The 15433-nt window shown below is 36.0% G+C and overlaps 1 protein-coding gene across 2 annotated transcripts in view; it reads right to left on the bottom strand.

Annotated features, from left to right (window-relative positions):
- Positions 1-15433, bottom strand: part of ephb2a (eph receptor B2a) — a 114362-nt gene that overhangs the window by 34783 nt on the left and 64146 nt on the right. For both annotated transcript variants that reach the window (XM_022663104.2, XM_022663103.2), the window contains exon 4: positions 3463-3618. In XM_022663104.2, the coding sequence (XP_022518825.2) occupies positions 3463-3618 (156 nt within the window). The remainder of the gene's footprint in view (positions 1-3462; positions 3619-15433) is intronic.

A 15433-nucleotide genomic window follows, 5' to 3' on the forward strand; every position in this document is an offset into this window, starting at 1 on the left:
TGTAGTTGATGTCTTGTGAACTTATGTAAAGAATAAAGCTTCAGTTCCAGATTTCTCAAGGACAATTCTAGTCAGGATGAGGATTTGTTCAATTCCATCCCCAGCTCACCTGATTTAATTTAGCATAATTAATTACTTATTTTTCATTTGTTGAGTTGTTGAATAATAACTATAAACAAAATTAGACTTCCATGAAGAGAGCTATGAAAATATTTTTTTATTGAACAAAGTAAAATACAGCAAAAGCACAACTTTCTGATTGAATCTTATTTGTACTGATTTTAATTAAGTGTTATACTGAGTAAATAAACATTTATTGACCACAAACAAAGCTTTATTAATATGATATTATTAATCTAATAATTATGCTAAACATTATACATTTTTTTATGTGCCTGAACTTTAGCACAGTTCTGTATCTTTTGAAAACTTGTGCTTAATCACTATAATCATTTTAACAGCCAATTCAATGCATTTCATGTGGTCTCTCACTCTAATGCAGTACTGTATCATGGCTGAATTGCGAACGAGTGACACAAGCACTGCAACGCGAGACGATACACGATCAGCACTGTCGGCCTGGTTGATGCCTTGAACGCACTCTCCTGTCTTTATGAGCTGATTCTTATTCATGCAGTCCATTATGATTGCTCCATTAGTAGGAGTGAAATCAAAGTAACCTAGGCTTCCTGTTAACTATTTAATGCATAACGTGGTGAAAAGAGCATTGTGTTTATTATAATGCAAAGCAACACTCTGAGAAACGTACTCGCCGCTTTCCTCGGCTGAAGCACTCAGATTAAGACTGGTATCAGAGTGCTACTCTTATTCACAAATGCCTGCTCTCCTAAAAAGGACAGGGAATTATGCAAATTGCCCTGGGGCTTTTATTTCTTTGGCACCAAAGAGTGACATTCTCATTCAAAGTACTCCAGGTCCACTAACTACAGCCACTAAAAAAAGGGCAACCGCATCCGAAGATGAAACAGCACAGCGCTGCATGCTTGTGCATATGCTATATGAATTACTTGGGATTTAGAGATTTCCACATTGAACAGATGTGGCTGTGCTTCACAGTGGGCTTTTGTAAAAAGCACATTTGCATACAACATTTTTGCATACAACAACAATAACGGACAAAAGTTCTCCGAAAACAGGAATGCCTAAAAAGTGAACTCACTGTCCTAGAAATATTTATTAGCATATTCTCTAACAATGGCCAAAACTAAACAAATGATGTGGGGTTGATTCTGCAGTTGGTCAGGTTTAGGTTCAGCAACAGTATGTGCTGAAAGCAAGAATGAGGTCAGCTGACTACCTGAATATACTGAATATAGACCAGGTTATTCCATCAATGCATTTTTTCTTTTTCTGATGACGCTGACATATTCCAAGATGACAATGTCAGGATTCATGGTGCTGGAATTGTGAAAGAGTGATTCAGGGAGTCCAGATCTTAACCTCATTGAGAATCTTTGGGATGTGCTGGATCAGACTCTACCTTCATCAATGCTGCTGCAAGATCTTGGAAAAAAATTAATGCAACACTGGATTAAAATAAATCTTGTGACATTTCAGAAGCTTACTGAAACAATGGCACAGCGAATGTGTGTCGCAATCAAAGCTAAAGGCGATCAAACCCAATATTAAGATGGTGTGACCTTTTTTTTTTGGTGGCAACAATTTAGTCACATCGCAGGACGTGAGATGTTGCTTAAGGCTATTAAATCAAACAAGTCATGTTGCAAAATTTTGATTCTTGAAACAAGAAGTAAATACACAGCGCTGTCTCTGTGTCTGTGTGAGTGACAGGCTCCTGCTGCCTGAGAAGTTGAGAAGTGCGAGGGGGAGGGGGAGCGTGAGGGGGGGCAGGAGTAAACACGAGGTAACTGCATGGCCTCCATCATCCACACAGTTGGGCATGTGCTTGTAAACGCACCTGTTAAAAGCTGTGCACCTCAGTTTTAGCACAGTTTTGCAGCGCAGAAATTTCCAGTTACAGCTGAATTCAATGCTCTTATTTATCTTTTAAAAAGCCATTTAAATGCCTGATTAAGGGTTGTTTTGCTGTTTTCCTCTGATTGTGAGTGCTTGGCACTCACTCAGCTCTTGATCGGTCCGGATGAGAGACAGCACAGGGGTTGTGGGGCAGGGCTGGTGATGTAATTTTTTTCCAATATCGTGCAGCCCTTGCGTATATAAAGCATGCAACCATTTTTTGATTATGAGATTTATCAATTGTATTCTAATTTAAATAAAAGTGAACACGATCAGAGTATATTCAGAATGCAATTTGATAAATAAAAAATGCATGAGGAAAAGAAGCTCTTTCTGTTCCGTTCCTTGCTATTACTGTTCAGCAGTTTTGCATACAAGTCTTTTAATTCTTTTCATTCATTTGAATGTATGACTCCCTCAACTTTTTTCAAACACTCATCATCTGCTTCAGTGCACCGCTGCTCTCACGATCCCATTTCTTCAGCTAAACAAAAGTGGGACACTTTGTGCTGAACGCTCTCAGGGACCCTCATAAAAAGCTACTCATATCTATTGTGTCTTGTTAGATGCCGCAAGCCTCTTAAATGTAAATGTGGTAAAACTGAACTGTATTTATTGTTTATTCAGATACTATAAAAACCCTAGAAGACACAGTTTTTATTTTTCAGTTAAAAGGGAACTGTGATTCATACTTTTCTTATAGGAAGCACCATTATAATAGCACACTGACAGTGTTGTTTGATTATATTAATGATTATCTTATTATCTAATGATAATTAGTGTTACCTCAGGATATATAGAAGTGTAAAAGATGTTTTAGAGGTTTTATCTTGTTAGTAAGAAGGCTGAACACTGGCCAGCATGCTCATGGCAACGAGATTTTGAATTATTTAATTATCATTGAATTAAAAAAAAATATATATATATATATTACGACTTGTGGCTGAAACTACAAAAGAGATGCAGAGCTTTCAGATCTCAAATAATGCAAAGAAAACAAGTTTATATTCATAAAGTTTAATGAGTTCAGAAATCAATATTTGATAGAATAATCCTGGTTTTTAATCACAGTTTTCATGCATCTTAGCATGTTCTCCTCCACCAGTCTTACACACTGCTTTTGGATAACTGTATGCCACTCCTGGTGCAAAAATTCAAGCAGTTCAGCTTGGTTTGATGGCTTGTCATCATCCATCTTCCTCTTGATTATATTCCAGAGGATTTTATTTTGGTAAAATCATAGAATCTTATCAAAATCTTTATTTATTTTTTTCTCAGAGCTGTAAAAAAATTATTTTATTTATTAGATTATTCCAGTTAAATTCTGCTAAAACTTTAAGTACAGCTAAATTAAGCCTTTACTCTGAATCTTAAACTTTTTTTATTGTAACTTGAACTGAACACAAAACTCAATACATTTATTATATATATTTTCTAAAATCCGAACTCAGTGCATGAACCTACTTGTGCAGGGCATCTGTACTGGATCCGAGTCGGTCCGGTAGTAGCCGTTGCGGCAGACGCAGTTGGTCGCTCCCTCGTTGGTGGTGCGGCTGTTCATGGGACACTGCAGGCACTGCTGGTCTCCCTGGGATGGTTTGAAGAATCCAGAGGGGCATGCTGGGTAAAGACAGGTACAGACAGTACTGTAAGGAAAAGTGCTCGGCGTGCTTCATACTTCAGCAAAGTTTTTCTGCAGACCTGCAATTCCCCATTGTTATAAGAGAAGTTCTGACACTATTATTAGACGGAACAGAGTGGCTTAGCTGCTAAGAGAAGTGTCAAACATGTCGTACATTTTAGGGTGTGTTTTGGTTATTATTCTGTCTGTAATCTCACAGACAGGCAGGCGCAGACTGAAAGGCATATCACAATGGACTCTGATGGGCCTCTGGTACTGCTGGGCAGCTGGGCCTCTCACTGTTAAGCTTTTGTCTGACACACAAAGAGCAAAGCGCCGCTCAGAAATATCCGAGTGCTCTGACAAAGGCCATGAGAAATTCCAGATGCATTATTTTTTTGACGGCCGCACACCACCCAAAGTCACACTCGCCTCATTCAGCGCCGCGCATTTCCACAGGGAATTGGAGAGCTTCTATTAATTTAGTGCTTCCATTCCTCCAACAATCCAGGGAATATCTTTAGCGCAGAAAAAAGTCGATCGAATTGAACGATAAGGACTGACATTTATATAAGATCACTGTATGAACACGCTGTAGCTACAGTACAATTACTCTGAGGTGTGTAGGCCGGTGTGACAAGCAAGATGACAGGCAGTCAATAATTCTCAAGAAATGTTCTGAAGAATTCTCCATCAACGTCCCTGTTGGCGACCACCGGACCACAGGACATCATCCTGGATCTCTTTGTTTCGAATCAATCAACACCTATCAAGGCTGTCCACCATACGCCCATTAAAAAAGCACTCTCAGAGCAAGATCTTTATTGTGCCTTATAGTCCAACTCCAAATCAGAATAGAAAATGCAAGGATATTTTAAAATATTTATTTTTCTTACACTGACATTGTCTTTCATTTGATTACAGACAGTATGAACCCAAGATACAGTATTACAAGATTATGTTTTATCTGATCAACTTTATTATTTTATTAATTTATGTCCATTACTGCTTTTCAGTATATGTTACGTTTTTGTTCATATATAGCTTTGGAAAAAAAATAAGAGCCCGCTTCAGTTTCTGAATCAGTTTATCTGATTTTGCTATTTATAGGTTTATGTTTGTGTAAATGAACATTGTTGTTTTATTCTATAAACTACAGACAACATTTGTCCCAAATTCCAAATAAAAATATTGTCATTTAGAGCATTTATTTGCAGAAAATGAGAAATGGCTGAAATAATTAAAAAAAGATGCAGAGCTTCTAGACCTCAAATAATGCAAAGAAAACAAGTTCATATTGATAAAGATTTAAGATTTTAGTTTAGAAATCAATATTTGGTGGAATAACTTGGTGGAATAACAGTTTTCATAATCTGTGATTCTTACACTCTGCTTTTGGATAGATTTATGCCTTTACTCCTGGTGCAAAATTTCAAGCAGTTCAGTTTGGTTTGATGGCTTGTGATCATCCATCTTCCTCTTGATTATATTCCAGATATTTTTAATTTCTCTTATTTTTTTTTCCAGAGCTGCATTAATGTTATCTTATTTATTAGATTATTCCAGTCCTGCTCTTTTCTGCTAAAACTGAAGTAAAAAAGGACAGCTAAAGTAAGCCTTTATTCTGAATCCTGCTTTTTATTGTAACTTGGACTGAACACAAAAGCTTAATTCCTGTATTCCAATAATATATCCTCAATACATGTATTGAATGTACAGTATTCTGTAAAATCCCAACTCCCAACATTACCATTTAACTTTAAATAGTGAATTTTTTTTCACCAAGACTATGCAAAACCACATGCTGCACACATTACTTTACACAAGACATGGCTGTGGAAGAATACGGTATGGGTCCTGATGTTTCCAGGACGAAAAGGACTAGACTACATCTGAAATACTTATAGAGAGGTAAATGATTCAATGCTCCAACTTGTTTTTGTGTGTGTGTGGAATGTGTAGCAGGTTTGAAATGCAGGTATTGATTTCTATAAAGAAATGAAATGAAGTTAGGAAGGTGAAAAATTAAATATATTTTGGGTTCTGGCATACTATCTTAATCATAATTAAATCTGCAAACAAAAATTCAAAAAGTCAAAGAGAATTTCAGAAACATTGTGCTTGTGCTATTTTTATATTTGCATTGTCCATACTGTCCCAACTTTTTTGTTTCCTGATTTGGTTTTGTATAAAATACAGTACTAGTGTCTTTTTCATCCTTCTCGAAGACGTTTACTTTTACACTGGAAATCTGGCCTCCTTCACACCTCATGTGTTTATCTGATTTAAATTCAACTTACAAATTTTGCAGAACTTGGCAACCTCTTCTTCATTTTTTTAACCAATTACAGCATTTGTCTATAAACTGACTAATTCCTGAGAGCCTCTATCTATAGTATATATATTTTTTTATCTAATCGATCATATTGTGTGCCTACCATACTCATTGTTACCTTTTCTTTCATTCTTCTTCTTCTTCTTCTTCTTATTATTATTATTATTATTATTATTATAATCATAATTATTATTATTATTTTAAATATTATATTATTTTCTGTTCACATTTGTATGTTTTACATTGTATTTCATTGTTTAGCCTAAAAATGCTACTTATCTCCTCTCTTTTTTGTATTCTAATTTGACCAACATGGGTGGGGTGGGGTTGCAGAAAATGTGAAAATGTTGTGTAGGGGAAAACAGATGTTAACATTGTTTTTGTTATTATTTGCACTGTAACTTAATATAATGTCCAATAAAAAACATATAAAAAAATAAAATAAAATACAGTACTGGTACTAGTAGGTCGGCACATAGCAACGAACAATGGCAGCTCAAAAAAAAAACACGTGACATGTTTTCCGCAGGTGCACAGCAGACCCCTTTCCCAGAAAACCCACCAAGCTCGAGTGAGTACAAAGAGGCTCATTCTATTAGCCTAATATCCCACAGTGGTTCTGACAGTACAACATTAGTCTTGGCTGGCTCTCTTAGCCTGTGATTGATGACAGGGCGTTTGCTTTCTGCCAGGAGGAATATGAAGCTTACATATTCTCACTTCACAGTTAGTTAAAAGAGAGGGAGGCCCAGAAACGAGGTGTTGGTTACGCTTCAGTGGGCGGAGGGCTGAGTGGCAGGAACACAAATGGACGGGGATGGAATTTAATGTCGGTGGTACCGCGGAGAGCAACAAAAGCGAGCCCGGGTAAAGCAATATCCTGGCAATATATAAGCTATGTACTATGTTTCAGAACACGATTGTTTAAGGAGCAGATGGACAATAAGACTCTGGAAGAAGACGACAGGAGTGGAGGACCTTTATGCAGTTCCAGAGCTTTTTTTTTTTTTTTTTACAGTCCTTGGCGTGTGTGGTGTATGATTTCTGATTCGGCCTGTGAAACGAAAGCACCCGTTGACAATGCTAATATATGACAAAGGGCCTCTTTTACTGCCGCTATATGGGACGCTCCTCCCTTCGCTAAGGCGGCACATGTCTTTGATACTTTACACTGCGTTCTGTTTTATTATCACTCTGAGAGTCAGTGGGAGGCAGTAAAATTTAAAATGTGTTCTGAGAAAGCTGTTCAGAACAGAATCAGTGTTACAGTTTCAGCATGGGGCATGTACAGGCTATTTACACTAGGACCTCACCCATATCGCAGGCATTAGCACTGAGCAGTAACATGCTTTTTAAGTAGTCCTTTAATATTCATGAACACATTACGATAGTGAGGTGACATGATAAAGGATGTAGTACGGAATAAAACGGCATTGCACTGTCTGTCATAAGAGACATTAAGCTGCAATGATGAACATTCTGGTTATGAAGCATAATTAAAATGTAATAAAAAATAAAACACAAAAACCTAGCTATTAACAGCATGCATCAGTTATTAGCATATCTGTAAACGTTTCTCTGCAAACTAACATTTTATCCTCTTTTCAGCCTTTTCTTCTATGATTTGAGTAGTGGTGGCTTAATTCTCAGCACTGCAGTGACATGCAAAGGCATGGTGGTGGTGGTTCGTAAGTAGTGTGTGTTGTGCTGGAAAGAGTGAGTGGATCAGACACAGCAGTGCTGCTGGAGTTTTGAACCCCTCAGTGCCACTGCTGGAATGAGACAGCTGATGAAAAAGAGAGGTATTGTTGCTGTTCTTTCAGTTTCCTCCCTTTCAGTGTGTTTTAACGTTAGCTAACAGAAGATACTGTAGCTAAATTGTTGGCTAATGTTAGCCTTCAGCCTAGTATGTGCATAGCATCAAATTGTCCTGCTTTGAATTCTTAATATAGCTTTGATATCCTCATACAGCACAGTATTTTGGGGTTTTTGAGGAAGCAGATGCTGAAGAGAAGAGACTAAAAAAGTTGGTAGCTTAGCACAGATACTGACACAGAAAAAGCTATGGTCATGAGTTGCAGTTAGCACAGCAACCTGCATTCTCAAAACTAGCAGACATTCATTCTCTTCAATTAGCAGCTACGTTTTACAGCATCACAGCTTTAGAAATGAGCTGTGTTCCAAAGCCTAAAGCCTAAGCAACATAGGTTGTCTTTCTTAACTGCTACATTGAGAGTGATTTTGTGGACACAGCTGATGTATCCTTCCAAGTCCTTTTGTTACCCACAGTTCTCTGTACATGTATAGCACGAAGGGAAAAGACAGCACTATGAAAATAATGGAAACATTTAAAAATTTAAATTTCTACAAAAAATGTGCAAAAGGCAAAATGCAATGGATTTCCATTCTCTCCCACAATAATTTTTTTAAAGATCTGCTCCCTTAAGATGCAATTGTAGGGGGTGGGAACGTTCTGGTAAAATTATCCAGCATTCTTATTAAATGGTATAATTTCTGTAACAGTTCTACTCATGCCTGCCCTAACTTGGCTGAAGCCTAGATATTAGCCCTATCCGGATGGGATTCGTTTCTCAGGGGGACGTCTGTGAAAAATATTTTACTTTTCTACTCAGTGATAAAACTCCGGACTGCATCCGGACTGCAATGGAAAAAAAAACAAAAAAAAAAAACAGGAGGACCAGTGAGGTTTTTTGGCTTTCTCGGTCACGACATCACGTTCAGTAGCTCCTCCATTTCCACTCGCTGTTGTGTTTACATGGATCTCCGTGGAAACGCACGCCCAAAGTGTAATTATGGTGTGTGGCAGTGGACAAATAGCTATTTTATTAAACGCGAGGTGACAAAACTCAGAGTTGTCCGTCCGAACGAGACTAAAATTACCAGAGGACCATTGAAAAACAGTAGGTAATTCAGCCTAGAATTTTTTTTTCAGAGGACGTCTGAGAAAAACATGTACATGTTCGTTTCAGACAAGAATAAAATCACAGAGGCCTCCCCATAAAAGATAAAATTACCCCAGAATCCCCTGAGAGAATAATCCCGTCTAGATAGGGCTTTTCTAATACATTTTGGGTGAATAAGACGAAACTGTTATGAAACTGGTACATAAATGCTTCTGCATGTATTATGAAGTCCCTATGTAGGTCTTCTTATTCTCCTCCAAATAAAGCATTACTGAAATAAATATAATCATTGCTTTATAATTTTACACAGAAATTCCTCTCACTTTCCGTCAGTTTTATAAACATTTTATTACTCAGTTAGAGCCTTATTACACGAGCCAGTACACAGACACTCTTCTTCACTCCCAACCAGCAGCTTAGCTAAAAATCAGCTTAAATAGAGACTTGTACATATATGTATATTAAACCTCCAGCCTTTTATTTTCACCTCATCAAACATGGCATTGATTGACTCTGCAGGTCCCTCTCTCAGACATCTGTAATTATATAAAATATTGATGCAATCTATCGCGGGCCGTGTGTCATAGATCAGAGTTTGCAGCCGTGTTTGAGGAATCCATATTCCGAGGTTCCCCCATTACCCCCCGCCGCTTTCCTTGGCCTACTTCGGCACGAAGCCACAGATGTCTGAGTAACTCTCCCCGGCGTTGCAGCAGCAGGAGAAATATTAATATCCATTAGAAGTGTTCTGCCAACCTGCTGCACTCTAATGCTGCTGCAGCCTAATGGGGGATGAGGAAAGATCTCCACCCGCTTCATTATTACTGGGCTGCCTCTTGACCTCGCGCTAAGGTAAAGAGGATATCTATTTTCAGCATTATGTGAATATATGACTGGAGTGCTGTATGTAATAAGTAGTAGGGGTGTGCCATGTAGTATTGTGCACAATAATATCGTCATCTTTTTTTAAATGATAAAAAACAAATCTGTAGAGTGATAATACTAGTATTTTGTTTCGAAAGCAGTCTATAATTTTTCATTTTGTAATTGTTTTGCTATGTATTGGTGTGTTTTATTATAGTTTATTTTTACAGTTTATGTGCATCAACTAAATATTCTCTACTTTAGTTGTGTGGTTGCTTAGATGTAGTTACTGTTGTTTAAAAAAACAGACAAAAGTTTACAGTTTATTGTATTACAGTTGATTGTTTATTGTGTATTGTTATTTTGTTGAAGTAGTGTATTCTTAAAAGTGGTTAAAATGATCACAAAAATACTATTATTATGAAATATTGTGATATTATTTTAGGGCCATATTGTCCACCTTTAAGTATATTAACCCATAAGAGCCCATGCTCAGTTTTGAATATTGATACAAAATCAAAAAATAATTTAAATAAATTAATTAATCAGTACGCTCATGTTTTTTTCTTACCGTGACAAAAAAAAAAACACATTAATGTATATATTTTAGGGTAAAATACATATGTAACATAAATGGCACAACAACAATTCAATAACTTATTTTATATTTTTAAATTTTGTTGTACAAATTGTGTCATAACTAGTTTTATGGAAGTTTAAACCTTTAATTTAAGAATTTGAATGGTCAAATGGTTGGAAAAAGCTAAAATACACTTTTTAAAGGAGCTAATTTTATCTCCAGCACTAACCCAGCACTCCTACATTCTATAAATACGGTCAGATGAAAGAACACACATTTACACACTGCAGTAATGCTCTCAGGATCTTCAGTATATGTCATTTATGAATTCATGAGTTAAAATGACGGGCACATTAAGGAATTGTAAGAAATTTTACTTTAAGCTTTTAAAGGGTCTGTGACACAGATGTCACCCTGGGCTCTTTTGGGTTAAATACATAATTCTTGCTCACATTATAGTTAAAGCAGTCAGTATAGTAATATGATATTTCACCAGTGGCTATAATTTAACACCCAGCGTTGGTACAGTGCTGTACCAGTAAAACTGGCTGGATTGGGTACCAGAGTAAAACAAGAACAATGTTAATCTGATTCTCTGACATATTTAGTCTGACATACTGTAGCACAGAACTGCTCGTGGCGGAACGAAACATAAAGTAAAAAACTAGGTCATGTGAAAAGAAGTGAAGCCAAATGTAGTCTCACGTTATTGTAAGAATAGCAAGCAAATGGAAGATTTTATACTACTAACATGCAACCTTGTTATGGATTATATACAACTCAAATAAACTATTTGGATGCTTATTTTTTTGTCTGCTTAATAGTTCTTTTCTATGATTAAAAAAATATGTTCTATATATTTTTTTTTACAAAGAACCTTTTAAAAAGTAGTTTTCAAAGCATCTAAAAGAGGATTCAATATTGTTATATGTCAATTAATCGCTTTTCAGATTGGCCTTCTGCTAACATTTTACAATAGGGGTTACAACAGTAACAAACAAGGGTAACAAATAAGGGTTACAAGCGTAATAAACATTCTTACATGGTTAAGTAATGTCTCAACTAATTATTAATTAACACTAGTTTGAGACAAGATTGAGACATGTAAAAAAAAAAAGTCTTAAATCTTTCCGGCCTTTTTAATGTAAAGCAATATCTAGATCAGAATTAGCTTTGTCCAATACAGCCAATAACTAAAAACATAATACAACAGGATTTTCAACAATAATTATTGGTCATTTATTGTGTTTGACCTACAGAAATCTGAGTCTTTAAAATTTTTCTACCAGTTTCTCTTAAAAATCTTAAATCTTAAAAATAAAGCTGGTTAAAGCAGTTCTCTTTGCGAAGAAAAGAAGAACCACATTTGGTTCCATTAAGAATAACAGACCTAAACTGGGACAGTATGTAAAATGCAGTATGTAAAAAAGCAAAATTAAAATACAATGTTTATTTTACTTACTGTGGAGTGAGTGTGTTAAACGCTAAAATTGCAGGTGTGGATGTATATTAATGAATAGAATGAAGTTGAGTAGATAAAAAAAGGAATATCTTGGGTTCATACTGTCAGCAATGAAATCAAAGTCAAAGTAAATGTGTAAAGTGAAAAAAAAATGTGTGTGAGTGTGAAGAATCTTTTACAGGTCTTAAGAACACTTCACACGTACACATCATACTTTTCACAGTATACTTCAGCTGAACTTCCTGGACAAATATCTTCTGTGAGACATGCATCACTCATAACATCTTAGTTTAAGTTTTATAGGAGTGTTAATTATCATGCAATCACAGGTAGCACTGCAATAAACTCATCCACAAGTCATTGCAAAAAAAAAAAAATATTAAGCTGAAGTGGGAGGCTGTAGCAACACCCAATTCTTATCACTTTGTTCTATTTAAACCAGGCTCTGAGTGTGACCATCTGCCAAACGCTGCATTATACATCCTTTTTTTGTCACATTGAACAGGTGAGCTTCAGATCTAGGCTAACGAACAATAAGCCAGTGGAGAAGGCTGGCCCGAGTCTCTGGTCAGGCTCTGTGTGTGTTGCAGTTGGAGACTGCAGAACGAGGGTCGGGGTCAGTGTGGGACAGCGGGGCAGCACCACAGGCTCAGAGAACAGCTGGTGCTGGAGCCAAATCCATGCTCACACGTTCTGCTGCAAACCCAAAGGGACGGTTATACACATAATTAACAATATGCTATAAACTACATAACACGAGGACACCTGAAATTATTTTGAATGCTGCTGGGGGAAGCGCTGTTGAGTAGATATATATACAGTACACAAGTACATCACTGAATACAAATAACTATAAGATTACAGGTAAACGTGGATAAGGTATGTCTTACTTAGTGAACTCTTCATACATGCGACAAAACCAGCATTTATTACAGCCTTATGAAGTGAAGGAAGCCTAATATCTTTGAGAAAGTATTTAGTATGTACAGAACACAGGTAGGAATGAGCAGTATTGCATTAGTACACTATCAATACATTTGAAAGGTTTTTTTTTCGAGGGTATCATTAATAACGGTGAGTCATTTACCAAATCATACACTTTTATAAAACATACATTAGCACAGCACCATCTAAAACTTCTACTTGTCCGAATTACAAAAAAAAAAAACATTATCAAATATTAATCTATGGCCTTGTCCACAAAACAAACAAACAAACAAAAAAAGTTCTCTAAGCGTTTTCACGCTAGCATTTTTTTCGAGAAGAGTTCTCTAGGCTCAATTCAGATATCTAGTCTTCATGAAATCTATGGTCAGTTGTTTGCTTCAGGGCACTATTCGCTATATAGACCTGTCACGATAATTAACTTATTGTTTTAAGAAGAGCCCATTAATATAAATGTCAATTTTTTTGTTTATGATTAATTTAATTAGGATTTAAATAATATAAGAATAACGTATTTACATATTTAATACAAATAATATTAAGTAATATTAAATAATCCACAATATAATTTATTGCAATTCTCAAAGAACAAAAACCTTTATTTTGACATGCTTGTCATGTCGTTTCCAAAAAACATTCTTCTATGAGAAATTGTCTTTGTTTGCAGGTGTTCCTCCAATCAATACTGTTATTTGCCCTTTCAGTCTTTGTATTCAATAAAAAAGTAGCAGAGGGTGATAAAACCTCATAAAGTTTGATGTCAAATTTTTAACAACTATTACCAAAGCCCTTATTCATTTTTAACCCCACCTACTTTCACAGGTTTGCCAGTATTTGTATATGTTTACTTTGCAGCCAACCACTGGGCAGTTATTTAGATTTACAGTCACACAAGACCAGGCTCCTGTCATGTGAGAGACCAAAATACTTGAAACAAAATGTTCAATTACTTAAAAATAATAATTTAACAAAACTGATAAAATCTGATAAAATCCTCATAAATAGTTTGTAGCTTTTGGCCCAAAAATGCATAAAATACTACAGCACTTGGCATAATTGTCAACCATCTTTGCGACATAACTAGCAAGCTGATTGGCTCTTTTTATTAAACGATTGGACTTCATTCATAAACAGACACCAAGAACTCTTATTCATATTTCAACCAGTGACCAGTCTCCTCAATTTTAGCGTCTCAGCTATATTTATAAATCTGCTACTCTATACCAAACCCTGTCCTAGAGATTTGTAACCTGTTATAACGACACCTCAGTCTCTAAATATCCCCCAAGCTCCTGATCCAGCAGTTTTGTAGCTTTTGTACAAATGCGAGCTCAACATCAATGCTCAAATTAACGTTTTGAAATCAGCGTTTTATTTAAACACTGAAAACATGTGTTATGAAAATACTCCACTCTGGAGAGTATTTTTAAAAACCTCAATTTTTAGTCACCTAAAATGCTGTGTTTACATGGGAAGAAGCACAAAACACAAGCAAAAAGCTAAGCCTTGAGGACGGGGACTAACTTATGATCTATTTTTTAATGTCTGTCCAATTCTTTTTTAAAGCTGATATACCGCAGTCTGGTGCGCCTTATGTATAAATGTTACCAGTCAGGTTGTAAGAAGCAGTAAAGCCACTCTGCTGAAATGCAGCGTTATACAGGAGTTTCAGTTTAGTTCTCCTGCAGTATTAGCATTAACTTAGCTGCTAACCGCGCTAAGCGCTAACTCTTTGGCTGTTCAGAGGTGAGTATTATCGACCTGTAGCCTGCTGCTAACCCCAACTAGCACTGCTAGAGCAGCAGTAGTGCTACACACTAGCGGTTAGCCGTTAATGCTGATGCTCCAGCTTTAGTGGAAATCTGAAAATCTAAGCTTACTGTAAATAAACAGAAGCCCTTAACTCACCCAAATAGCTTTACACCCAGCGGAAAGACCTGCTGAATTAGAAGTAAAAACATTGCAACACCATAAAATGCTATATAATTATATAAATGTATATAATTTATATAAAAAATAGACCAGAAAATAGATGTTTATGATAATGTGTGTGAAAAATATGGTTATTGTAAAAATAGTATGAAAAAAATCTTAGACACATACAATTAAGCAGAATCAAGTATGCTGAAATTCTGTTGAGGTATCAGTGGGATTTAAACATGCAGTCTCCCATAAGGGAAAAGGCTGAGACAGCTCCATCACTTGGGAGTTTCTTTGTTATTTCTTTTTTTAACATACTGTATGCTTTTGGCTAGTTTCCAGGAAGCACTTACCAAGAAAAATACTCAGAAAATGCAAACTTTAAAAATATACAAGTGTTTAGTGTGTTTTCATGTAGAAAGTCACAATATGGAAACTCTATTTTAAAGGCAATCTACACAGGGGCTTAATAACACTGAATGTTTATAAGGCAGTATTTGGGCATGTATAAACAGAGTATTACATAACTCACAAAAAAAGATAATGTCGTGTTGACAGTCTACTGACAAAACAAATTCAAGTGTTGAATATCATTTGAATGAATGCAATTATATTTCAAATACTATATATAATTCGTCCCTTTTTTAAATCATAAGTCTTGGTCTTCCTCAGTCATTTCACCAAGACAGTCCTTGTCTGTTAAGAATTGTTTTTTTACCTTCAGGAAGGACTTTACTGCCCTTAACCTAAATTCAGTTATAACACTGCTTTGAAGCATTATTCC

The sequence above is a fragment of the Astyanax mexicanus genome, chromosome 13 (assembly GCF_023375975.1).
Source record: "Astyanax mexicanus isolate ESR-SI-001 chromosome 13, AstMex3_surface, whole genome shotgun sequence".
In the NCBI taxonomy this organism is placed as follows: Eukaryota; Metazoa; Chordata; class Actinopteri; order Characiformes; family Acestrorhamphidae; genus Astyanax; species Astyanax mexicanus.